The sequence below is a fragment of the Anomaloglossus baeobatrachus genome, chromosome 7 (assembly GCF_048569485.1).
Source record: "Anomaloglossus baeobatrachus isolate aAnoBae1 chromosome 7, aAnoBae1.hap1, whole genome shotgun sequence".
Taxonomy (NCBI): Eukaryota; Metazoa; Chordata; class Amphibia; order Anura; family Aromobatidae; genus Anomaloglossus; species Anomaloglossus baeobatrachus.
In genome coordinates this window covers 285996751-286019147 of record NC_134359.1, presented here as the reverse complement: position 1 = coordinate 286019147, position 22397 = coordinate 285996751, and the positions used below count along the sequence as shown (strand labels likewise).

The 22397-nt window shown below is 49.9% G+C and overlaps 1 protein-coding gene across 3 annotated transcripts in view; it reads right to left on the bottom strand.

Annotated features, from left to right (window-relative positions):
- CHTF18 (chromosome transmission fidelity factor 18) overlaps positions 1–22397 on the bottom strand; it is a 250478-nt gene that overhangs the window by 44543 nt on the left and 183538 nt on the right. For all 3 annotated transcript variants that reach the window (XM_075318322.1, XM_075318323.1, XM_075318324.1), the window contains exon 17: positions 13646–13795. In XM_075318322.1, coding sequence (XP_075174437.1) covers positions 13646–13795 — 150 coding nt within the window. The remainder of the gene's footprint in view (positions 1–13645; positions 13796–22397) is intronic.

Here is a 22397-nt window from a genome sequence, read left to right as displayed (position 1 = left end):
CGTAACAGCGACGTCGTTGTCGCTGTCGTTTAGTGTGACACCAGCTTAAGTGTAAGAGTAGTGGAACTGATCTCCTTCACGGGTTGTGGTCCTGCCCCCATTTGAGTCCATTATGGTCACAGATCAAAAGTTGTATACAAAAGGTGTGGGGTCTTGAAGTTCGGCTCTCACCTGGGTTCGCTATTTTTCACCATTGGGAGGAGGGGAACGATACCAAAGGGAAGATGACTAACCCACCCAGACTTATACATGTGATACTTCTGGCAGCCAAGAGAGCGATACTAAAAAATTGGTTGGAGTCTAGGGTCCCCGCGATTGAAGAGATCTTGGGTCAGCTCATGCATCTTCTTGAAATAGAAGGATTGGATGCAGAAAGGAGGGCGGATAGAATACGACAGCACTTTAACAAATGGAAGAAATTCATACTGGCCTATTGTACTCGGGAGGAGATAGTCAGGATTATGTCACCTTTCAAAGACACAGTCTGGTATCATACTGAAAAATTGAAGGATACATTGGATGGCTTGGAGGTGGGGGAGGAAAGGCCGAAAGCTGACTAAAAGGAGAGGGGGAAATAACCGATTTGAGTGGGACTTCTTTATTATATGTCATTACCATGTTCACAAGGGTTCAATGGGGGGAATGATAAGAATGATGGGTTAAGGGGTCGCTGCTTTCCTTTGCTTTATCTTGCCATGTTACGGTTATTGATTTTAAAAATTGGTATGGAATTTGGGATGATCAAATATGACAATGTAATGTTGAATTTACAATGCTGAATTCGCTTATGCCAGTGTTATGTTATTGAAAAATTTGAATAAAAATATAGTTAAAAAAAAAAAAAAAAAAAGGGCTTTACAGACAAGGACATTGCTGCTAGTCAGATTGCATTATTGCTTTGTATCAAAAAGGGCTTTATGGACTATGACATTGCTGCTTGTCAAAATGCATTATTACTTTGTATCAAAAAGGGCTTATCGGACAAGGACATTGCATTATTGCTTTTTATCAAAAACGGATTTACAGACAAGGACATTGCTGCTAGTCAGATTGCATTATTGCTTTATATCAAAAAGGGCTTTATGGACTATGACATTGCTGCTTGTCAAAATGCATTATTACTTTGTATCAAAAAGGGCTTTACGGACAAGGACATTGCTGCTAGTCAGATTGCATTATTGCTTAGTATCAAAAAGGGCTTTACGGACAAGGTCATTGTGGCTAGTCAGATTGCATTATTGCTTAGTATCAAAAAGGGCTTTACGGACAAGGACATTGCTGCTAGTCAGATTGCATTATTGCTTTGTATCAAAAAGGGCTTTACAGACAAGAATATTGCTGCTAATCAGACTGTATTTTTGCTTTGTATCAAAAAGGGCTTTATAGACAATGACATTGCTGCTTGTCAAAATGCATTATTGCTTAGTATCAAAAAGGGCTTTACGGACAAGGACATTGCATTATTGCTTTGTATCAAAAAGGGCTTTACAGACCAGAACATTGCTGCTTGTCAGACTGCCGTTAAATCAACCATTTATCATATCAAAGTCCTCAAAGAGTAACATCCTGTTGCTATGAAGAAAGATACAGGGTGCCTAATTCAGTCCAGCAAGTTCCAAGAGGGTCTTCTATAGAGAATTTGGCTACAGGATCAGTTTAAAACCAGTGCAGAGCTTGCTCAGGAATGGCAGCAGGCAGGAGTCAGTGCCTCTACATGGACAGTGATGCAAAAGCTTTTTGGAGGGTGATCTCCAAGAAAAACACAAAGGACAGACCGACATTCTGAAGAAAATAAAGATTAGAATGCAGCAGTATGTGGTAAAGTTATGTTCTCTCATGAAGCCGCCTTTAACACTACGTGAGATATTGGGACAAATAATTTGAGAAAATATTGTGAGTGCTGCCATGATTCAAGAATATCACAACTTCACAAAAAGCAACTTCTCCGAACCATTCAGAAGCAATTTAGTGAAGAACAATGTATTTTTTTTTTTTTTCGCACGATGTAGACCATGTCTCAAGGAAAGAAAATGATAAAGTGGCTCAGGGAAGAAAACATTTTGGGTCCAGGAGCAATTTGGTGAGGGACAATGCCTTTTTCTAGCATGATGGAGACCGTCACAAGGTAAAAGTGATAAAGGAACATTTGGGTCCATGGCTAGAACTTCCCCAGACCTCAATCCCATAAAGAACCTGTGGACAGAAGCCGATATCTCCTGCTATTAGTGCAAAGGGCTGAAGTCAGGAGAAATATGGGTCAATGCTGGAAATATTCAGTATTTATATTTAAGCTCTCCTTAGGGTGATTTTAATCATCTTGTCACTTATAGGATATACTTCAATCTTACAGTATAGCAGTACATAATGTATATTGTAGTCTCCAATGAACCTCAGTCCATGGCTTCATAGGAGGACCGATATGGAAGTGACTATGACAGTCAGCGACCCCAATCTACCCCGGTAATCCATTGGTAGCCCCTGATCGTGTCACAGGGGGCCGGTGTAAGGGAATACATTCATATCCGGAAACCTTTCCATTTAAATGCCACCGTCACAGATTAATAGCATCATCTAAATGGTTAACGGCAGCTCTGCTGCCGATAGATAACCCAGCCGGCACCTAGCAGGTGTGGAAGGAGGGCAGTTCCTGAGAACCCTCCACACTCAGACTCCAGCATCGACATACATATACGTCATTTTGTGCTAAGGGGTTAATCATTCTGAGGTCTCTCTTAAGGCCGGAGTTCCACTTTCATATAACTCTGCGAGTCTCGCATCGGTGTTATGATCCGGAAACATGGAAGACCACAATAGATCATTGGTAAAAGGTGACAAGAGCATTGGCAACTAATCTGGCCACCATCCCCTTACTAACCATCAACACTAGAAGTAGCCAAGGGGTGAACTAACATCCTGAGCACCGCAAACCCAGCCAGAGAACTAACTATCCTAAAGGAAGGAAAGATGAATAACTCTCTGCCTCAGAAATAGACCGCAAAAGGTATAGCAAGCCCCCCACATTCAAAGACTGTGGTGATATAGGAAAATACAATACACAGATGGATGATAGGATTAGCAAAGGTGAGGCCCCACTGACTAAATAGAACAGGATAGGAAAGGGGCTGATGGTGGCCAGAGAAAAACCCTACAAAAACCCAAATACCTGATAGCACAAAAAAAACCCTCAGATCGCTAGATCTGAACTCCGTCCTATACCAGGCGCTCTTGTCATACCAATGAACAGAAAACAGGAACAATTACAAATTCAAGAAGCAACAAACACATGGACTTATAGGAGCAATACTTCAAACATAGTTGCAGGGAGCTTCCCAGTTAAGCAACTGAGAGGGAAGATCCCTGCATGCAAATAAACTGACAATAACCACAATAATTGACAACCCAGATAAGAACAAAAGAACAAAAATAACTTAAGAAAGAACCAAGCACTTATCTGGGGTAGATGTGGTCAGAAGCAAGATGAAAAGGCTGGTGAGCTACAGGACAAAATTAGCAGGTATCTTCCTGCGCTCACGTAACCGCCTATCGATCTAAATGGCTAAGGTCATAGAGGCATCAAGACCAGAAGGGACGGGGAATCCCACCATTACACATCGGTATAACCCGGCACGGCTTGACGCTCTCCAGACACGATCGTGCAGCTGTATGGCAATACATGCAGCCTACCCGCTCCTGTCAGGAGTGTGCGGCCGTGCTGGGTGATACCGATGCGAGACTCGTAGAGTCATACGCAAGTGAAACCGTACCCTAACTGTAAGGATATGTACAGACATGCAGAAAAATAAATGCATCAAAAAAGTTGAATATGACCAGAAAAAAAAAACAGCTGCAGAATTTGCACAGATTTGTAATGGATTTCTTGCTCTCAGAGGAAAAAAAAAACTGCAATAAAAAAAGCTGAAAGAATTGACTTAAAAAAAAAAAAAAAAACAAACACTATAGGTCTAAAAAAAACACAAGGAAATAAAATGCACTGTGCAAATACTATTTTTGAAGTTTCCATTATTTTGCAGTTACTGTAAAAAACAAACATTTTTTCAGTATGAAAATGCAACATCCCTTTGCAATTTTGTGCATTTAGATGCTTTTTTGGTGTAGAGGAAAAAAAGAGAATTTTGTTTACTTACCGTAAATTCTTTTTCTTATAGTTCCGACATGGGAGACCCAGACCATGGGTGTATAGCTTCTGCCTCCGGAGGACACACAAACTACTACACTAAAAGTGTAGCTCCTCCCTCCGAGCATATACACCCCCTGGATGACAAATCTAACCAGTTTAGTGCAAAAGCTGAAGGAGGACATCCACCCATAAGTAGAGATAGAGTAAAACCCGGAATAACCGGAACCTCTGTCTACAACAGCCGCCGGTGAAAACACACGGAACAAGAACTGCCAACAGGCAACAGGGAGGGTGCTGGGTCTCCCATGTCGGAACTATAAGAAAAAGAATTTACGGTAAGTAACAAAATTCTCTTTTTCTTCATCGTTCCTTATGGGAGACCCAGACCATGGGACGTCTCAAAGCAGTCCATGGGTGGGAAATAAACAAAACTGAGAAGTAGGCAAAACCTAACTTCACAAATGGGCGACAGCCGCCTGAAGGATGCGTCTGCCCAAGCTCGCATCTGCCGAAGCATGAGCATGCACTTGGTAGTGCTTCGAAAAGGTGTGCAGACTAGACCAAGTGGCAGCCTGACAAACCTGCTGAGCCGTAGCCTGGTGCCTGAAAGCCCAGGAGGCACCGACAGCTCTGGTCGAGTGCGCCTTAATCCCTGGCGGTGGAGGCACCTGAGAACATTGGTAGGCATCGGATATGGCCGACCTAATCCAACGAGCTAGGGTCGGTTTAGAAGCCGAGAGACCCTTGCGCTGACCCGTGGTTAGCACAAAAAGAGAGGTGCACCGCCTAAGAGCGGCGGTGCGTGACACATAGATTCGGAGCGCCCGCACCAAATCCAAAGTATGCAACGCTTTCTCGAAGCGATGCACAGGGGCCGGACAAAGGGAAGGCAATGAAATGTCCTGGTTAAGGTGGAAAGGAGACACCACCTTAGGGAGAAAGTCCGGAGTCGGACGAAGAACCACCTTGTCTTGGTGAAAAACCAAAAAAGGTGACTCCGAAGAGAGCGCAGCCAAATCAGAGACTCTCCTGAGAGAAGTTATGGCCACCAGAAAGACCACTTTCTGTGAAAGTCGAAACAAAGGAACCTCCCTAAGAGGCTCAAAGGGGGCTTTCTGTAAGGCCGTGAGGACCAGATTAAGGTCCCAGGGATCCAAAGGCCGCCGGTAAGGAGGAATGATGTGAGATGCGCCCTGTATGAAGGTGCGCACCTGGGCCAGTCGGGCGATACGCCGCTGGAACAATACCGACAGAGCCGAGACCTGTCCCTTGAGGGAATTGAGGGATAGTCCTAGCTGCAGACCGGACTGTAGAAAGGACAGGATGGTCGGCAAAGAAAACGGCCAAGGAGCATGGCCGGAAGAGTGACACCAGGACAGGAAAATCCTCCAAGTCCTGTGGTAAATCCTGGCCGAGGAAAACTTCCGAGCCTGAGTCATAGTGGAGATGACCTCGGAAGGAATGCCTGAAGCCGTCAGGATCCAGGACTCAAGAGCCACGCCGTCAATCTGAGAGCCGCAGAATTCTGGCGGAAAAACGGACCTTGAGAGAGAAGGTCTGGGCGGTCCGGGAGATGCCACGGCATTTCTACGGACAGACGGAGCAGGTCTGGGTACCAAGCTCGCCTGGGCCAGTCTGGAGCAATGATTATAACCCGACGGCCCTCCATTCTGATCTTGCGCAGGACTCTGGGCAAGAGAGCTAGAGGTGGAAACACGTAGGCCAGACGGAACTGGGACCAATCTTGAACCAGCGCGTCCGCTGCGAAGGCCTGAGGATTGTGGGAGCGAGCCACGTAAACCGGGACCTTGTTGTTGTGCCGGGATGCCATTAGATCCACTTCCGGAGTGCCCCACTTGCGGCAGATTGACCGGAACACTGCCGGATGCAGGGCCCACTCGCCGCTGTCCACGGTTTGACGGCTGAGATAATCTGCCTCCCAGTTTTCTACGCCTGGGATGTGGACTGCGGAAATGGTGGACTTGGAGTCCTCCGTCCACTGAAGGATGCGTTGAACCTCCAGGTCCCGCCCTGGTGATTGATGTAGGCAACAGCTGTCGCGTTGTCCGACTGGACTCGAATGTGCTTGCCCGCCAACAGGTGGTGAAAGGCTACGAGAGCTAGAAGTACAGCCCTGATTTCCAGCACATTGATCGAGAGGGCTGATTCGGATGGAGTCCAAGTGCCCTGTGCTCGGTGGTGGAGAAATACTGCTCCCCAGCCGGAGAGACTGGCGTCCGTAGTGAAGATCACCCAGGACGGAGTCAGGAAGGAGCGTCCCTGAGACAGAGAGAGGGGCCGAAGCCACCACTGAAGAGAGCTCCTGGTCTGTGGCGACAGAGCCACTAGCCTGTGCAAGGAAGAGGTCCGCTTGTCCCAACAGCGGAGAATGTCCAGCTGCAGAGGACGCAGATGGAACTGGGCAAAGGGAACCGCTTCCATTGACGCCACCATCTGACCCAGCACCTGCATGAGGTGCCTGATGGAATGACGGCGGGGCTTCAACAGAGAACGCACCGCCAGATGAAGGGACTGCTGTTTGACTAAGGGCAGCTTCACAAGTGCCGGCAGAGTCTCGAATTGCATCCCTAGGTAAGCAAGTTCCTGGGTCGGGGTCAGAGTGGACTTGGGCAGATTGACAAGCCACCCGAATTGAACAAGCGTAGCGAGAGTGAGCGAGACACTCCGCTGACAGTCTGCACTGGATGAGGCCTTGTCAACCCCTGGAGATGCAGAACCGCAACCACTGCTGCCATGACCTTGGTGAACACACGAGGGGCCGTGGCTAACCCGAAGGGGAGAGCCACGAATTGGAAATGTTCCTCTCCGATTGCAAAGCGTAGCCAACGCTGGTGTGAAACTGCAATTGGCACATGCAGATAAGCATCTTTGATGTCGATGGATGCTAGAAAATCTCCTTGGGTCATTGAGGCAATGACCGATCGCAGAGATTCCATGCGAAAGTGCCGCACCTGAACATGCTTGTTGAGAAGCTTGAGATCCAGGATGGGTCGGAAGGAACCGTCCTTCTTGGGGACTAGGAAGAGGTTTGAGTAGAAACCTCTGAACCGTTCCCGGGCGGGAACCGGAACAATTACTCCGTTGGCCTGCAAGGATGCCACGGCCTGTGAGAAGGCGGCGGCTTTGGAGCAGGGGGGAGTGGACATAAAAAAATCTGTTTGGCGGGCTGGAAGAAAATTCTATCCTGTAGCCGTGGGAGATGATATCCCGCACCCACTGATCGGAGACGTGTTGAAACCACACGTCGCCAAAGTGGGAGAGCCTGCCACCGACCAAGGACGTTGCTGGCGCAGCCAGATAGTCAAGAGGAGGCTGCCTTAGTGGCAGCGGCCCCTCCGTTCTTCTGAGGACGCGGCTTCGCGCGCCAGCTGGGTTTTCGATCCTTGGCTGAGTTAGTGGACGAAGCTGAGGGCTTAGAGGATGACCAGTTAGAGGAACGAAAGGAACGAAACCTCGACTGGTTCCTGCCCTGGACAGGTTTCCTGGTTTTAGTTTGTGGCAAGGAAGTACTCTTCCCGCCAGTAGCTTCCTTAATAATTTCATCCAGTTGTTCACCGAACAGCCGGGACCCAGCAAAGGGGAGCCCAGCAAGATACTTCTTGGAAGAAGCGTCTGCTTTCCACTCTCGAAGCCACAAGATCCTGAGGATCGCGAGGGAATTAGCGGAAGCCACCGCCGTGCGGTGAGAAGCTTCCAGAATGGCAGACATGGCATAGGATAAAAAAGCCGAAGCCTGGGAAGTTAAGGCAACCATCTCGGGTATAGAGTCCCTGGCGAGGGAATGTATCTCCGCCAGAGAAGCAGAGACTGCCTTAAGAGCCCACACTGCTGCAAAGGACAGGGAGAACGAGGCTCCTGCCACCTCATATACAGATTTGGCCAGAAGGTCAACCTGGCGGTCAGTGGGATCCTTAAGAGAGGTGCCATCGGCCACATATACGACTGTCCGGGCTGAGATCCTAGACACCGGAGGGTCTACCTTTGGTGAGTGAGCCCACTCCTTGACCACTTCTGGTGGAAAGGGAAAACGGTCATCAGAACTACGCTTTGGGAAGCGTTTGTCAGGACAGGCCCTGGGCTTGGTAACAGTGGCCTGAAAACTGGAGTGGTTAAAAAACGTACTCCTTGCTCTCTTAGGTGAGGTAAACTGGTGTTTTTCTACCAGAGAGGCTTGTTCCTCTGACACTGGTAGATTGAGGTTCAGTACAGAGTTAATGGATGCAATCAAGTCACTAACATCCGCATCACCCTCAGATAAATCAATAGGGTACATAGAGGTAGCGTCTGAGCCCACAGTAAAAGTATCCTCCTCGCCCTGCAATTCAGCTCGTGAATCAGAGCCGTGGGACGAGGAAGGAGAAGAGTCCCTGCGTCTCCGTTTAGGAGGACGGGGTCCTAAAACATGCTCTGTTAGCTCTGCAGAGCGAGTCGGAGCAGCAGAGGCGCCCTGAGAAGGGGGCTGATGCATGGTCAGCAGAGTCCGGGACAGCTGTCCCATGGAGTCGGCAAAAGACTGGGAGATAGCTCTGGAAAAAGATGCTACCCAAGCCGGGGGTTCAGCCACCGGGGCCGGAGCAGCCGGAGGGACCCCTGAGGAGGCTCCAGGCTGAGGCACCACCATGTTAGAGCAGGCATCACAATGTGGATATGTGCTCGGTTCAGGCAGAATGAGCTGACATGCTGCTGAGGTGGAGGCTCTGCAGTAAAGAATACACGCCTTTAGAATGACCCCCTGAGAGTGTATAATAAAGCCCACAACCAGAGGTTGTGGCTTACCAGACCGGTTTTTATGTGCCCTCCGGATTCCACAGCTCGGACCCCCAGTGGATGCAGAAGTTGCAGCAGCCAGCGCCGAACAGTGAGTGAACGCTGATAAAATGGCGCCGGAGTGAGGAGGGGTTTAGCCCAAGAGCGGGAACCGGAGGGCCAAGGAGAGATACAGGGGAGGGAAACATCTCCTCAGAGAGGAGTGTCCTCCCCACTGCTGAACGGCCGGTGGGCGGCGGCGCACTGTTCCCCTGCATGACTGACATGCAGGGGAACTGAAAACGAAACTAGGCCGCAACTGAAGCCGGGGCCTAGATTTTTACATGCGGCCGACGAGCAGGCACCCTCGGCGCGGTTCTCAGGGAAAACCCAGAGAACCGGCCGGAAATCTCAGCAAAGTTAAAAAACACACTCTCCCCACAATAAATGTACCCGGGACCCCTGAATAACGTCTCAATACTTAGCTTTTGAGACGCAGGGCCAGGTTCCTGGGGGGGGGTGAGCGCTCCGTCCGGCAGGATCCTGACAGGGCTGCGGATGGAGACCGGTCTCCTGCAAAGCAGAGAGAACCGTGATGGCTCCCACTTCAAGCCAGAGCCTCAGGGGATGGTGAAGGAGCGCGGCATGTAAAGGCTCCAGCCTTGTAAAGTCAACCTTAACAGCACCGCCGACACAGTGGGGTGAGAAGGGACATGCCGGGAGTCCAGACTGGACCCGCTTTACTTCCAAATCTTTGAAATCAAAAATCTTAAAAATCAAAAATCAGAGAATGCATGTGTGTGTGTGACCTCCTGAACACAAAGCATTGAACTGGTTAGATTTGTCATCCAGGGGGTGTATATGCTCGGAGGGAGGAGCTACACTTTTAGTGTAGTACTTTGTGTGTCCTCCGGAGGCAGAAGCTATACACCCATGGTCTGGGTCTCCCATAAGGAACGATGAAGAAAAATAAAAAGCAGCGTTTTACAGTAACAAACTAATGAAATTTCTAAAATTTAATTCACAAAGCACTTTTCTTTGAACGTTTTTATACCTTCACTGTGGGGGTTGTTTTTTTTAATAAATGTTTATTCTTTGAGCGTTTTTACTGCAGCTTTTTTTCACCAGTGAGATTAAGATAAATTAGAGGTAAAAAAAATAAAATAAAAAACAAAAAAAAAACCATGCGTGAACATACTCCAAGGGGCACTTTGCACACTACGACAACGCAAGCTGATGCGCGATAGTCCCCCGCCCCCGTCGCAGCTGTGATATCATGGTGATAGCTGCCGTAGCGAACATTATCGCTACAGCAGCTTCACACGCACTCACCTGCCCTGCGACGTCGCTCAGGCTGGCGAACCGCCTCCTTACTAAGGGGGCGGGTCGTGCGGCGTCACAGCGATGTCACACGGCAGGCGGCCAATAGAAGCGGAGGGGCGGAGATGAGCGGTACGTAAACATCCCGCCCACCTCCGTCCTTCCGCATAGCTGGCATGAGCCGCAGGACGCAGGTAGATGTTCCTCGCTCCTGCGGCTTTACACGCAGCAATGTGTGCTGCCGCTGGAACGAGGAACAACATCGTAACATCAGTCATTTCCAAATTATGAAAATGACCGACCCTACACCGATGATACGATTACGACGATTTTGCGCTCGTTAATCGTATCAAAAAGGCTTCACACACTGCGATGTCGACTGCGACGCCGGATGTGCGTCACTTTCAATTTGACCCCACCGACATCGCACCTGCGATATCGTAGTGTGCAAACTGCCCCTAACAGACAACAGAAAATTGGAGCTGACTGGACACCCATGAAGGACTCCGGTAAATAAGCGTTTCTGCTGTCATCATGGTGATGATTAATGCTCTTTTTTTTTTAAATCAGATACTTTTTTATTAAAACAGAATACATACAACAGTATAACAAATCGGCATCCAAATTAAGTTCATCATATCTATTACCCCTTTCCCTCCCCCTCCCGCCCCCTTCCCCGGTAGCAACCCTCCTCCCCGATACTACATCCCATTTAGTACACGCTTAGAATTCCCTTTAACTGTAGTATAGCAACCATCCCGTTCACCCCGATGTGCAGGAGGAACAACTAGTGACACAAATAAAACAAAACACACACACATCAGAGGTCTCCGACGGCTATCCCGGTCCCACACCAGTTTACTGGTCCATCACTCGTCCTATTCACATTGCAGCTAAGGAGACCATAGCTTCTCCAACATTTCCTTCTTTCATACACTCCATGTTCCAGCTGAAGAATACTTTTCACCCTTTTAATGTACTCTCCCCTGGTCGGGGGGTCTTTTTTAATCCAGGACCTGGCAATTAGCTTTTTTGATGCATACAGCAGCCTAGCAATGGCAATTTTCATAGTATTTTCCACCCCAAGCTCCTCAACATATCCCAATATGCATAGCAATGGTTCCCTGGGAAGGACACACCCATACGTTCTTCCTATCTTGTGGATAACCTTAGTCCAAAAGGAGACCAGTCTCGGACAAGACCACATCACATGAAAAATACCTGCGTCAGATCCCTGACACCTTGGACACTCCGAATTCCTTTTCAACCCCATTTTAAACATCAGTAAGGGAGACCTAAATACCCGGTGAATCCCGTATAGGTGAGATAGTCTGGCCGGTTCGCTCATAGAGAGTTTAGGTACATACTCTAAGATACTCTCCCACACCTCCTCCGTTATCGGCCCAACTTCCTCCTCCCATTTAGATGGAGTTTAATTGGGTAGTCTAAAAGAAAGGTATGTAAAATATCTTTAAATGTGCCAGAAAGAAGGTCTTGTTTATAAGTGCCATTGTAGGAGACGTTCCACCCAAGATCCCCACCGCACCATCCTCTAGTCCCATTACCAATGGACTTCTACCCACTAAGTATTCCAGCACTTCTTTAATGCCCCCATCTTTCTCTCGATCAGACCACCCCCTGAGGTGTTGACATTGCGCCGCCATATAATACAATTCCGGATTTGGGATTGCTAGACCCCCCTCATCTTTCGGCCTTTGTAAAGTCTCTAATCGCACCCTAGGCTGCTTTTTACCCCACACCAGGTCCCTAAGCAGCGAGTTTATCCCTTTAAATCTTTTCTTTGAAATACAAACAGGGGCATTGTGCAGTATGTATAGGAGTTTAGGCATTACTACCATCTTTAGTAAATTAACCCTTCCAACAACTGACAAATGTAGCTTGTTCCAGGCATCCACTTTGGCGCTCAGTTTAAGAAGCGGCCATAAGTTCACCTGTATATATTTTCCTACTGGCAGAGATATCTGGACACCTAGATATTTAAATTCGTCCACACTCTTCAATTTGTTAGCGCCAGTATCATCAGTTGTCCAGGTTACTTCCCCATCCACTTTAAAGAGGCTCGATTTAGACCAATTAATGGTCAGTCCCGAAACTTCTCCAAATTTCTCTATTATCTGCATGGCATGATCCAATGAGGCTGACGGATCCCCCAAGAAAAGTAATAAATCGTCAGCATAAAGAGCTATTTTCTCCTCTAAATGCCCATACCTAAATCCATGGATCCCCTTCGATTTCCTAATGGCCGCAGCCAGAGGCTCTATTGCAATAGCAAATAGGAGCGGCGATAGTGGGCAGCCCTGCCTCGTCCCCCGGTGCAACTCAAACGCTGAGGAGGTCATACCGTTAACTCTAACTTTAGCAGTAGGCCTATTATACAACAGCTGCACCCACTTTACAAACCGTGGGCCAAAACTTATATGCTGCAACACTTTCCACAGATACCCCCACTCAACACTATCGAATGCTTTCTGGGCATCTAGCGAAGCGATCACCCTCCGGCCAGGGTTGTCCGGCGGCAACTGTAGATTAAGATATAATCTCCTGATATTAGCAGCTGTCGACCTATTGGCCATGAACCCTGATTGGTCCATATGGATTAGGTTAGATATAACTCCAGTCAGCCGGTTGGACAACACCTTGGCCAGAAGCTTCACGTCCGCTGTTAATAACGAGATGGGTCTACATGAGTCTGGAAGCCTCGGATTTTTATCCTCCTTAGGAATTACTACTATTATTGCTTCTCTCATAGATCCAGGCAATACACCCTCCCCCTCCGCCACTTCAAAGACTTTCAATAGTTTGGGTAATAGGATTTCTTCTGTTTATAAATTTCAACCGGTAGCCCGTCTGCTCCCGGTGCCTTGTCATTGCTCATGCCATGCAGAGCGCCCTCCAGTTCATCAATAGTAATAGGTGACTCCAGTTTATCTCTATCCGCCACAGACAACACCGGAAGCTCACGTCGCTCAAGAAACGAGTCCACCTCTTCCACCCTCATCTCTCCGCTAGAAGAATATAGCGTGCGATAGAAATCTTTAAAGACCCCAAGGATCTCCTCAACCTCAGTGACCTGTGTCCCCTCCACCGTGTCCATACCATGCACTAATGAGCTACTCCTTTGAGCTGCAGCTATGACCGATAATAGATGACCAACTTTTTCTCTCTCTTCATAAAAATGCAGTTTTTGGAATGCCTGCTTCCTTACCGCCTTCTCCAAAAGCATCTTATTAACCTGTTCATGCGCCTGCCTAAGATTTTGCTTCGCATCCGTAGTATATTAATGCTCTTTAACAGCAGCACAAACCGCATCGAGCCAAGAACTGCGGCATCTAAAAGCCAAAATTTCCTTCAGACAAAAGGCAGCGTTCCTTGGGGACATGCGACCACCCCGGTACTCACCGGCCGCAGCTTCGGAGAGATGACGTCGAGCAGAAGACACAGAGCGTCCAAGATCAAAGACTGAGGTCCGACACGTGAGCGGATGGCAGGGGCGATTTCAGACACCATGGCGGTCAGGAGATTATGCATCTGGTTCAGTTTGGATTGGGCCTGTACGTAGGATAAAAGAAGATTTTTGGGTACTCACCGTAAAATCTCTCTCTCTGAGCCTTCATCGGGGGACACAGGATGGTCCTGTGTCCCCCAATAAGGTGAGAGAGAAGGAGGATTTAGTATCAATGTGGGAAATTCTAGTTATATTGCAGGTATTCGGCATTGCACAATAACATCCCCTAGAAGTGCAAACATAGTGTCAAAGAGGATGTGGTGCCCTTTATTTGGGGACTCTCAGACTAGGTGTGCGACGAAACACTTACAGATAATATAAAATCGATAATCATCTGTGGCTTTGCTTTAAACTCTGGTGTCAGTGTATTTGTTTTGCAGATGCCCTTCTCTGTGGTTAATAAAGCTATTTTTTTTTTCCCAAACAAAACTTGAAAATGCTGCCCTTTTTGCTCCTCAAGAAACAGGGATGACAAATCTGACTAAATGTCTATAGATTGTGAGAGTACAGCACCATCCACAGGTGAATGAGAGAAATGCAGGAGGCCATCATTCACCTGTGCTTCGAACTTTACATCTTTGCGATTTGTCCCTATGGCCTATTTCACATTGTGTATCGTAGTAAAAAAAAAAAAACATTAGTGATATGTTACAAAGTGGTAGTGGGGACCAAAGGCTGGGACCCCCATTGATCCAGAGAATATCAGTGTAGAAATAGGACGGTGTCCGTGCGTGCAGGTGTATTCGTACAACACATTCTCTATGGGAATGCCGCAGACGGCCGAGGACAGCGCTTGGCTTTTTCTTTCAAATGGCTTGGTTTATTTTTATTTATGATTTTTCTGACAGAGCCTATGGGCATGTTAGAGCCCCACACTTAGGATCGGTGGGCGGAGGGTCACAATGTAATCTGTGGAATAACCCTTTTAGTAAATCTCCAGAATGAAGGGAATTTTGTTTACTTACCGTAAATTCCTTTTCTTCTAGCTCCAATTGGGAGACCCAGACAATTGGGTGTATAGCTTCTGCCTCCGGAGGCCACACAAAGTATTACACTTAAAAGTGTAAACCCCTCCCCTCTGCCTATACACCCCCCCGTGTATCACGGGCTCCTCAGTTTTGGTGCAAAAGCAGGAAGGAGGAAACTTATAAATTGGTCTAAGGTAAATTCAATCCGAAGGAAGTTCGGAGAACTGAAACCATGAACCAAAAGAACAATTCAACATGAACAACATGTGTACACAAAGAACAACAGCCCGAAGGGAACAGGGGCGGGTGCTGGGTCTCCCAATTGGAGCTAGAAGAGAAGGGAATGTTGTTACTTACCGTAAATTCCTTTTCTTCTAGCTCCTATTGGGAGACCCAGACGATTGGGTGTATAGCACTGCCTCCGGAGGCCACACAAAGCAATTACACTAAAAAGTGTAAGGCCCCTCCCCTTCTGGCTATACACCCCCAGTGGGATCACTGGCTCACCAGTTTTAGTGCAAAAGCAAGAAGGAGGAAAGCCAATAACTGGTTTAAACAAATTCACTCCGAAGTAACGTCGGAGAACTGAAAACCGTTCAACATGAACAACATGTGTACCCGAAAAACAACCACAAATCCCGAAGGACAACAGGGCGGGTGCTGGGTCTCCCAATAGGAGCTAGAAGAAAAGGAATTTACGGTAAGTAACAAAATTCCCTTCTTCTTCGGCGCTCCATTGGGAGACCCAGACGATTGGGACGTCCAAAAGCTGTCCCTGGGTGGGTAAAGAATACCTCATGTTAGAGCTGCAAGACAGCCCTCCCCTATAGGGAGGCAACTGCCGCCTGCAGGACTCTTCTACCTAGGCTGGCGTCCGCCGAAGCATAGGTATGCACCTGATAATGTTTGGTGAAAGTGTGCAGACTCGACCAGGTAGCTGCCTGGCACACCTGTTGAGCCGTAGCCTGGTGTCGCAATGCCCAGGACGCACCCACGGCTCTGGTAGAATGGGCCTTCAGCCCTGATGGAACCGGAAGCCCAGCAGAACGGTAGGCTTCAAGAATTGGTTCTTTGATCCATCGAGCCAGGGTGGCCTTAGAAGCCTGCGACCCTTTGCGCTTACCAGCGACAAGGACAAAGAGTGCATCCGAACGGCGCAAGAGCGACGTGCGGGAAATGTAGATTCTGAGTGCTCTCACCAGATCTAACAAATGTAAATCCTTCTCATACCGATGAACTGCATGAGGACAAAACGAAGGCAAAGAGATATCCTGATTAAGATGAAAAGAGGATACCACCTTCGGGAGAAACTCCTGAATGGGGCGCAGCACTACCTTGTCCTGGTGGAAGACCAGGAAGGGAGCCTTGGATGACAGCGCTGCCAGCTCAGACACTCTCCGAAGAGATGTGATCGCTACCAGAAAAGCCACTTTCTGTGATAGTCTAGAAAGTGAAACCTCCCTCAGAGGCTCGAAGGGCGGCTTCTGGAGGGCAACTAGTACCCTGTTCAGATCCCATGGATCTAACGGCCGCTTGTACGGGGGTACGATATGGCAAACCCCCTGTAGGAACGTGCGCACCTTAGGAAGGCGTGCCAAACGCCTCTGAAAAAAGACGGATAGCGCCGAGACCTGACCTTTAAGGGAGCCGAGCGACAAACCTTTTTCTAACCCAGATTGCAGGAAAGAAAGAAAGGTAGGCAATGCAAATGGCCAGGGAGACACTCCCTGAGCAGAGCACCAGGATAAGAATATCCTCCACGTTCTGTGGTAGATCTTAGCGGACGTGGGCTTCCTAGCCTGTCTCATGGTGGCAACGACCCCTTGGGATAATCCTGAAGACGCTAGGATCCAGGACTCAATGGCCACACAGTCAGGTTCAGGGCCGCAGAATTCCGATGGAAAAACGGCCCTTGGGACAGTAAGTCTGGTCGGTCTGGTAGTGCCCACGGTTGGCCGACCGTGAGCTGCCACAGATCCGGATACCACGCCCTCCTCGGCCAGTCTGGGGCGACGAGTATGACGCGGCTGCAATCGGATCTGATCTTGCGTAGCACTCTGGGCAAGAGTGCCAGAGGTGGAAACACATAAGGGAGCCGGAACTGCGACCAATCTTGCACTAGGGCGTCTGCCGCCAGCGCTCTTTGATCGCGAGACCGTGCCATGAAGGCTGGGACCTTGTTGTTGTGCCGGGACGCCATTAGGTCGACGTCCGGCCTTCCCCATCGGCGACAGATTTCCTGAAACACGTCTGGGTGAAGGGACCAATCCCCTGCGTCCATGCCCTGGCGACTGAGGAAGTCTGCTTCCCAGTTTTCTACGCCGGGGATGTGAACTGCGGATATGGTGGAGGCCATGGCTTCCACCCACATCAGAATCCGACGGACTTCCTGGAAGGCTTGCCGACTGCGTGTCCCCCCTTGGTGGTTGATGTATGCCACCGCTGTGGAATTGTCCGACTGAATTCGGATCTGCCTTCCTTCCAGCCACTGCTGGAAGGCTAGTAGGGCAAGATACACTGCTCTGATTTCCAGAACATTGATCTGAAGGGTGGACTCCTGCTGAGTCCACGTACCCTGAGCCCTGTGGTGGAGAAAAACTGCTCCCCACCCTGACAGACTCGCGTCTGTCGTGACCACCGCCCAAGACGGTGGTAGGAAGGATCTTCCCTGTGATAATGAGGTGGGAAGAAGCCACCACTGCAGAGAGTCCTTGGCCGTCTGGGAAAGGGAGACTTTCCTGTCCAGGGATGTTGACTTCCCGTCCCATTGGCGGAGAATGTCCCATTGAAGTGGGCGCAGATGAAACTGCGCAAACGGAACCGCCTCTATTGCCGCCACCATCTTCCCGAGGAAGTGCATGAGGCGTCTTAAGGAGTGCGACTGACTTTGAAGGAGAGCCTGCACCCCAGTCTGTAGAGACCGCTGCTTGTCCAGCGGAAGCTTCACTATCGCTGAGAGAGTATGAAACTCCATGCCAAGATACGTTAGTGATTGGGTCGGTGACAGATTTGACTTTGAGAAGTTGATGATCCACCCAAACGTCTGGAGAGTCTCCAGTGCAACAGTCAAGCTGAGTTGGCATGCCTCTTGAGAGGGTGCCTTGACCAGTAGATCGTCCAAGTAAGGGATCACAGAGTGTCCCTGAGAGTGCAAGACTGCTACCACTGCCGCCATGATCTTGGTGAACACCCGTGGGGCTGTCGCCAGACCAAATGGCAGAGCTACGAACTGAAGATGGTCGTCTCCTATCACGAAGCGTAGAAAGCGTTGGTGCTCTGTAGCAATCGGCACGTGGAGATAAGCATCTTTGATGTCTATTGATGCTAGGAAATCTCCTTGAGACATTGAGGCAATGACTGAGCGGAGGGATTCCATCCGGAACCGCCTGGCGTTCACATGCTTGTTGAGCAGTTTTAGGTCCAGAACAGGACGGAATGAGCCGTCCTTTTTTGGCACCACAAAGAGATTGGAGTAAAAACCTTGACCTCGTTCCTGAAGAGGAACAGGGACCACCACTCCTTCTGCTCTTAGAGAATTCACCGCCTGCAGAAGGGCATCTGCTCGGTCGGGATGTGCGGAAGTTCTGAAGAACCGAGGCGGAGGACGAGAACTGAACTCTATCCTGTACCCGTGAGACAAAATGTCTGTTACCCACCGGTCTTTGACCTGTGGCAGCCAAATGTCGCAAAAGCGGGAGAGCCTGCCACCGACCGAGGATGCGGAGGGAGGCGGCCGAAAGTCATGAGGCAGCCGCCTTGGAAGCGGTACCTCCGGTTGCTTTCTTGGGGCGTGAGTGAGCCCGCCAGGAATCAGAGCTTCTTTGCTCTTTCTGAGTCCCTTTGGACGAGGAGAATTGGGGCTTGCCCGAGCCTCGAAAGGACCGAAACTTTGACTGCCACTTCCTCTGTGGAGGTTTGCTTGATCTGGGCTGGGGTAAGGAGGAGTCCTTACCTTTGGACTGTTTAATGATTTCCGCCAATTGCTCACCAAACAGTCTGTCTCCAGATAATGGCAAGCTGGTTAAACATTTTTTAGAAGCAGAATCTGCTTTCCATTCTTTTAACCACAAGGCTCTGCGCAAAACTACAGAGTTGGCGGATGCCATTGAGGTACGGCTCGTAGATGCCAGTACCGCATTGATAGCGTAGGTCGCAAACGCAGACATTTGTGTAGTTAGGGACGCCACTTGCGGCACTGCTGGACGTATGAGAGAGTCCACCTGTGCCAGACCAGCTGAAATAGCTTGGAGCGCCCACACGGCCGCGAATGCTGGAGCAAACGACGCGCCGATAGCTTCATAGACAGATTTCAACCAAAGGTCCATCTGTCTGTCATTGGCATCTTTAAGTGAAGCCCCCTCCTCCACTGCAACTATGGATCTAGCTGCCAGTCTGGATATTGGAGGGTCCACTTTTGGACACTGGGTCCAGCGTTTGACCACGTCAGGGGGAAAAGGATAACGTGTATCCTTAAGGCGTTTAGAAAAACGCTTGTCCGGATAAGTATTGTGTTTCTGGATGGATTCTCTGAAGTCAGAGTGGTCCAGAAAAGTACTCAATTTACGCTTGGGATACAGGAAATGGAATTTCTCCTGCTGTGCAGCTGCCTCCTCTGAAGAAGGGGCTGGGGGAGAAATATCCAACAGCCTATTGATGGCCGCTATAAGGTCATTTACCATGGCGTCACTATCAGGAGTATCCAGATTGAGTGCGGCGTCAGGACAAGACTCCTGATCACCCACCTCTGAGTCATCATATAGAGACCCTTCTCGCTGAGACCCTGATCCGCGTGATGACGTGGAGGGTCTCTCCCAGCGAGCACGCTTAGGCGGACTGGGACTGTCATCGGAGTCAGAGCCCTCAGCCTGTGATGCCTGGGACCCCCTTGAATTACGGATTAATTCCAGCTGAGGGGGGCCGGGGAACATAGACACAGCGGTGTCCATGGTCTGAGCAACTGGCCTGGACTGCAAGGTTTCCAGGATTTTTGCCATAGTCACAGACATTTTATCAGCAAAAACTGCAAATTCTGACCCCGTCACCGGGGCAGGGGTCGCAGGCGACTCTGCCTGGGCTACCACCACCATAGGCTCTGGCTGACGAAGTGCCACTGGGACTGAACATTGCACACAATGAGAGTCGTTGGAGCCTGCTGGTAGATTAGCCCCACATGCTGTACAAGCAGTGTAAGCAGCCCTTGCCTTGGCACCCTTGCGTTTTGTGGATGACATGTTGTTGTCTCCCCAGAGTAATATAGGGTATACAGCCAAGAAGCGACCAAACAGTGCAGTATATATAAATATATATAAATATATCTGGTACAGCGAAAAACAGTACACAAATATAACACTGTGGCACTAGTGGGGCCGCACGTATGTGCTGCTTACCGCCCGCTTAGCGCGGGTGTGTGGTCGCCAGAAATCCCTAGCCTGGGTCCCCCAGAGCCTGCGTCCGTTCTCCAGCCAGACTGCATGTGTATAATGACTGCCGGCGTCCTGGGGAGCTGCAAGCCTGGGGGCGGGCCTAGGGCGTGCACAGAGAAAAAGCGCGAAGCCTGTGTCCTACTGTGCTCAGTCAGAGGGCTGGAGCATGTAAATCGTGCTCCAGCCCTCGGCGCTGCCGATTGAATAACGTCTCTCCCCTACCCTGATTGACAGGGTGGGGGGCGTTAACGAAGCGGAGCTAGGCCGCAGAAAAACCGGGAACTAAAGTTAGAAGCGCCGCCGCCGTAAAAGCGCGGTCGGCGCGTCCCCGGCGCACTACAAGTCGCAGCTGCGTCGCCGCTCCAGGGGCGGTCGGCGCGGCGAACCACACACATAAAGTCCCCCAGTAATCTGCGGGGACTATAAGCCCAGCGCACAGCGCTACAGTCCCCGGCGCACTAGCACACCCAGCAAGTCTGGGGTGTGCGTGGCCTGTCATACGGGGACACAGAGTACCTGAAAGTTGCAGGGCCTTGTCCCTGAACGGCACTCCCGCTCCACATCCAGCAGGTTCTATGGGTCTGTGGATGGAGCCCGGCCTCAGGGCTTGGTGGCCGGTAAGATCCCACTTCCTCAGAGCCCCTCAGGGGGATGGGGAAGGAAAACAGCATGTGGGCTCCAGCCTCCGTACCCGCAATGGGTACCTCAACCTTACAAACCACAAGTGGGGTAAGAAGGGAGCATGCTGGGGGCCCCATATGGGCCCTCTTTTCTTCCATCCGATATAGTCAGCAGCTACTGCTGACTAAACAGTGGAGCTATGCGTGGATGTCTGACCTCCTTCGCACAAAGCAGAAAAACTGGTGAGCCAGTGATCCCACTGGGGGTGTATAGCCAGAAGGGGAGGGGCCTTACACTTTTTAGTGTAATTGCTTTGTGTGGCCTCCGGAGGCAGTGCTATACACCCAATCGTCTGGGTCTCCCAATGGAGCGCCGAAGAAAAAGGAATTTACGGTAAGTAAACAAAATTCCCTTCTTCTTTGTCGCTCCATTGGGAGACCCAGACAATTGGGACGTCCAAAAGCAGTCCCTGGGTGGGTAAAAGAATACCTCGGTAAAAGAGCCGTAAAACGGCCCCTTCCTACAGGTGGGCAACCGCCGCCTGAAGGACTCGCCTACCTAGGCTGGCATCTGCCGAAGCGTAGGTATGCACTTGATAGTGTTTCGTGAAAGTGTGCAGACTCGACCAGGTAGCCGCCTGACACACCTGCTGAGCCGTAGCCTGGTGCCGCAAAGCCCAGGACGCACCCACGGCTCTGGTAGAATGGGCCTTCAGCCCTGAAGGAACCGGAAGCCCAGAAGAGCGGTAGGCTTCCAGAATTGGTTCTTTGATCCACCGAGCCAAGGTTGACTTAGAAGCCTGCGACCCTTTACGCTGGCCAGCGACAAGGACAAAGAGCGCATCCGAGCGGCGCAGGGGCGCCGTACGAGAAATGTAGAGTCTGAGTGCTCTCACAAGATCTAACAAATGCAAATCCTTTTCACATTGGTGAACTGGATGAGGACAAAAAGAAGGTAAGGAGATATCCTGATTGAGATGAAAAGGGGATACCACCTTCGGGAGAAATTCCGGAACCGGACGCAGAACCACCTTGTCCTGGTGAAACACCAGGAAGGGGGCTTTGCATGACAGCGCTGCTAGCTCAGACACTCTCCGAAGTGAAGTGACTGCCACTAGGAAGACCACCTTCTGCGAAAGGCGTGAGAGAGAAATATCCCTCATTGGCTCGAAGGGTGGTTTCTGAAGAGCCGTTAGCACCCTGTTCAGATCCCAGGGTTCTAGCGGACGCTTGTAAGGAGACTATGTGGCAAACCCCCTGCAGGAACGTGCGTACCTGTGGAAGTCTGGCTAGACGCTTTTGAAAAAACAGAGAGCGCCGAGACTTGTCCCTTAAGGGAGCCGAGAGACAAACCCTTTTCCATTCCGGATTGAAGGAAGGACAGAAAAGTGGGCAAGGCAAATGGCCAGGGAGTAAAACCCTGATCAGAGCACCAGGATAAGAAGATCCTCCACGCCCTGTGGTAGATCTTGGCGGACGTTGGTTTCCTGGCCTGTCTCATAGTGGCAATGACCTCTTGAGATAACCCTGAAGACGCTAGGATCCAGGACTCAATGGCCACACAGTCAGGTTGAGGGCCGCAGAATTCAGATGGAAAAACGGCCCTTGAGACAGCAAGTCTGGTCGGTCTGGCAG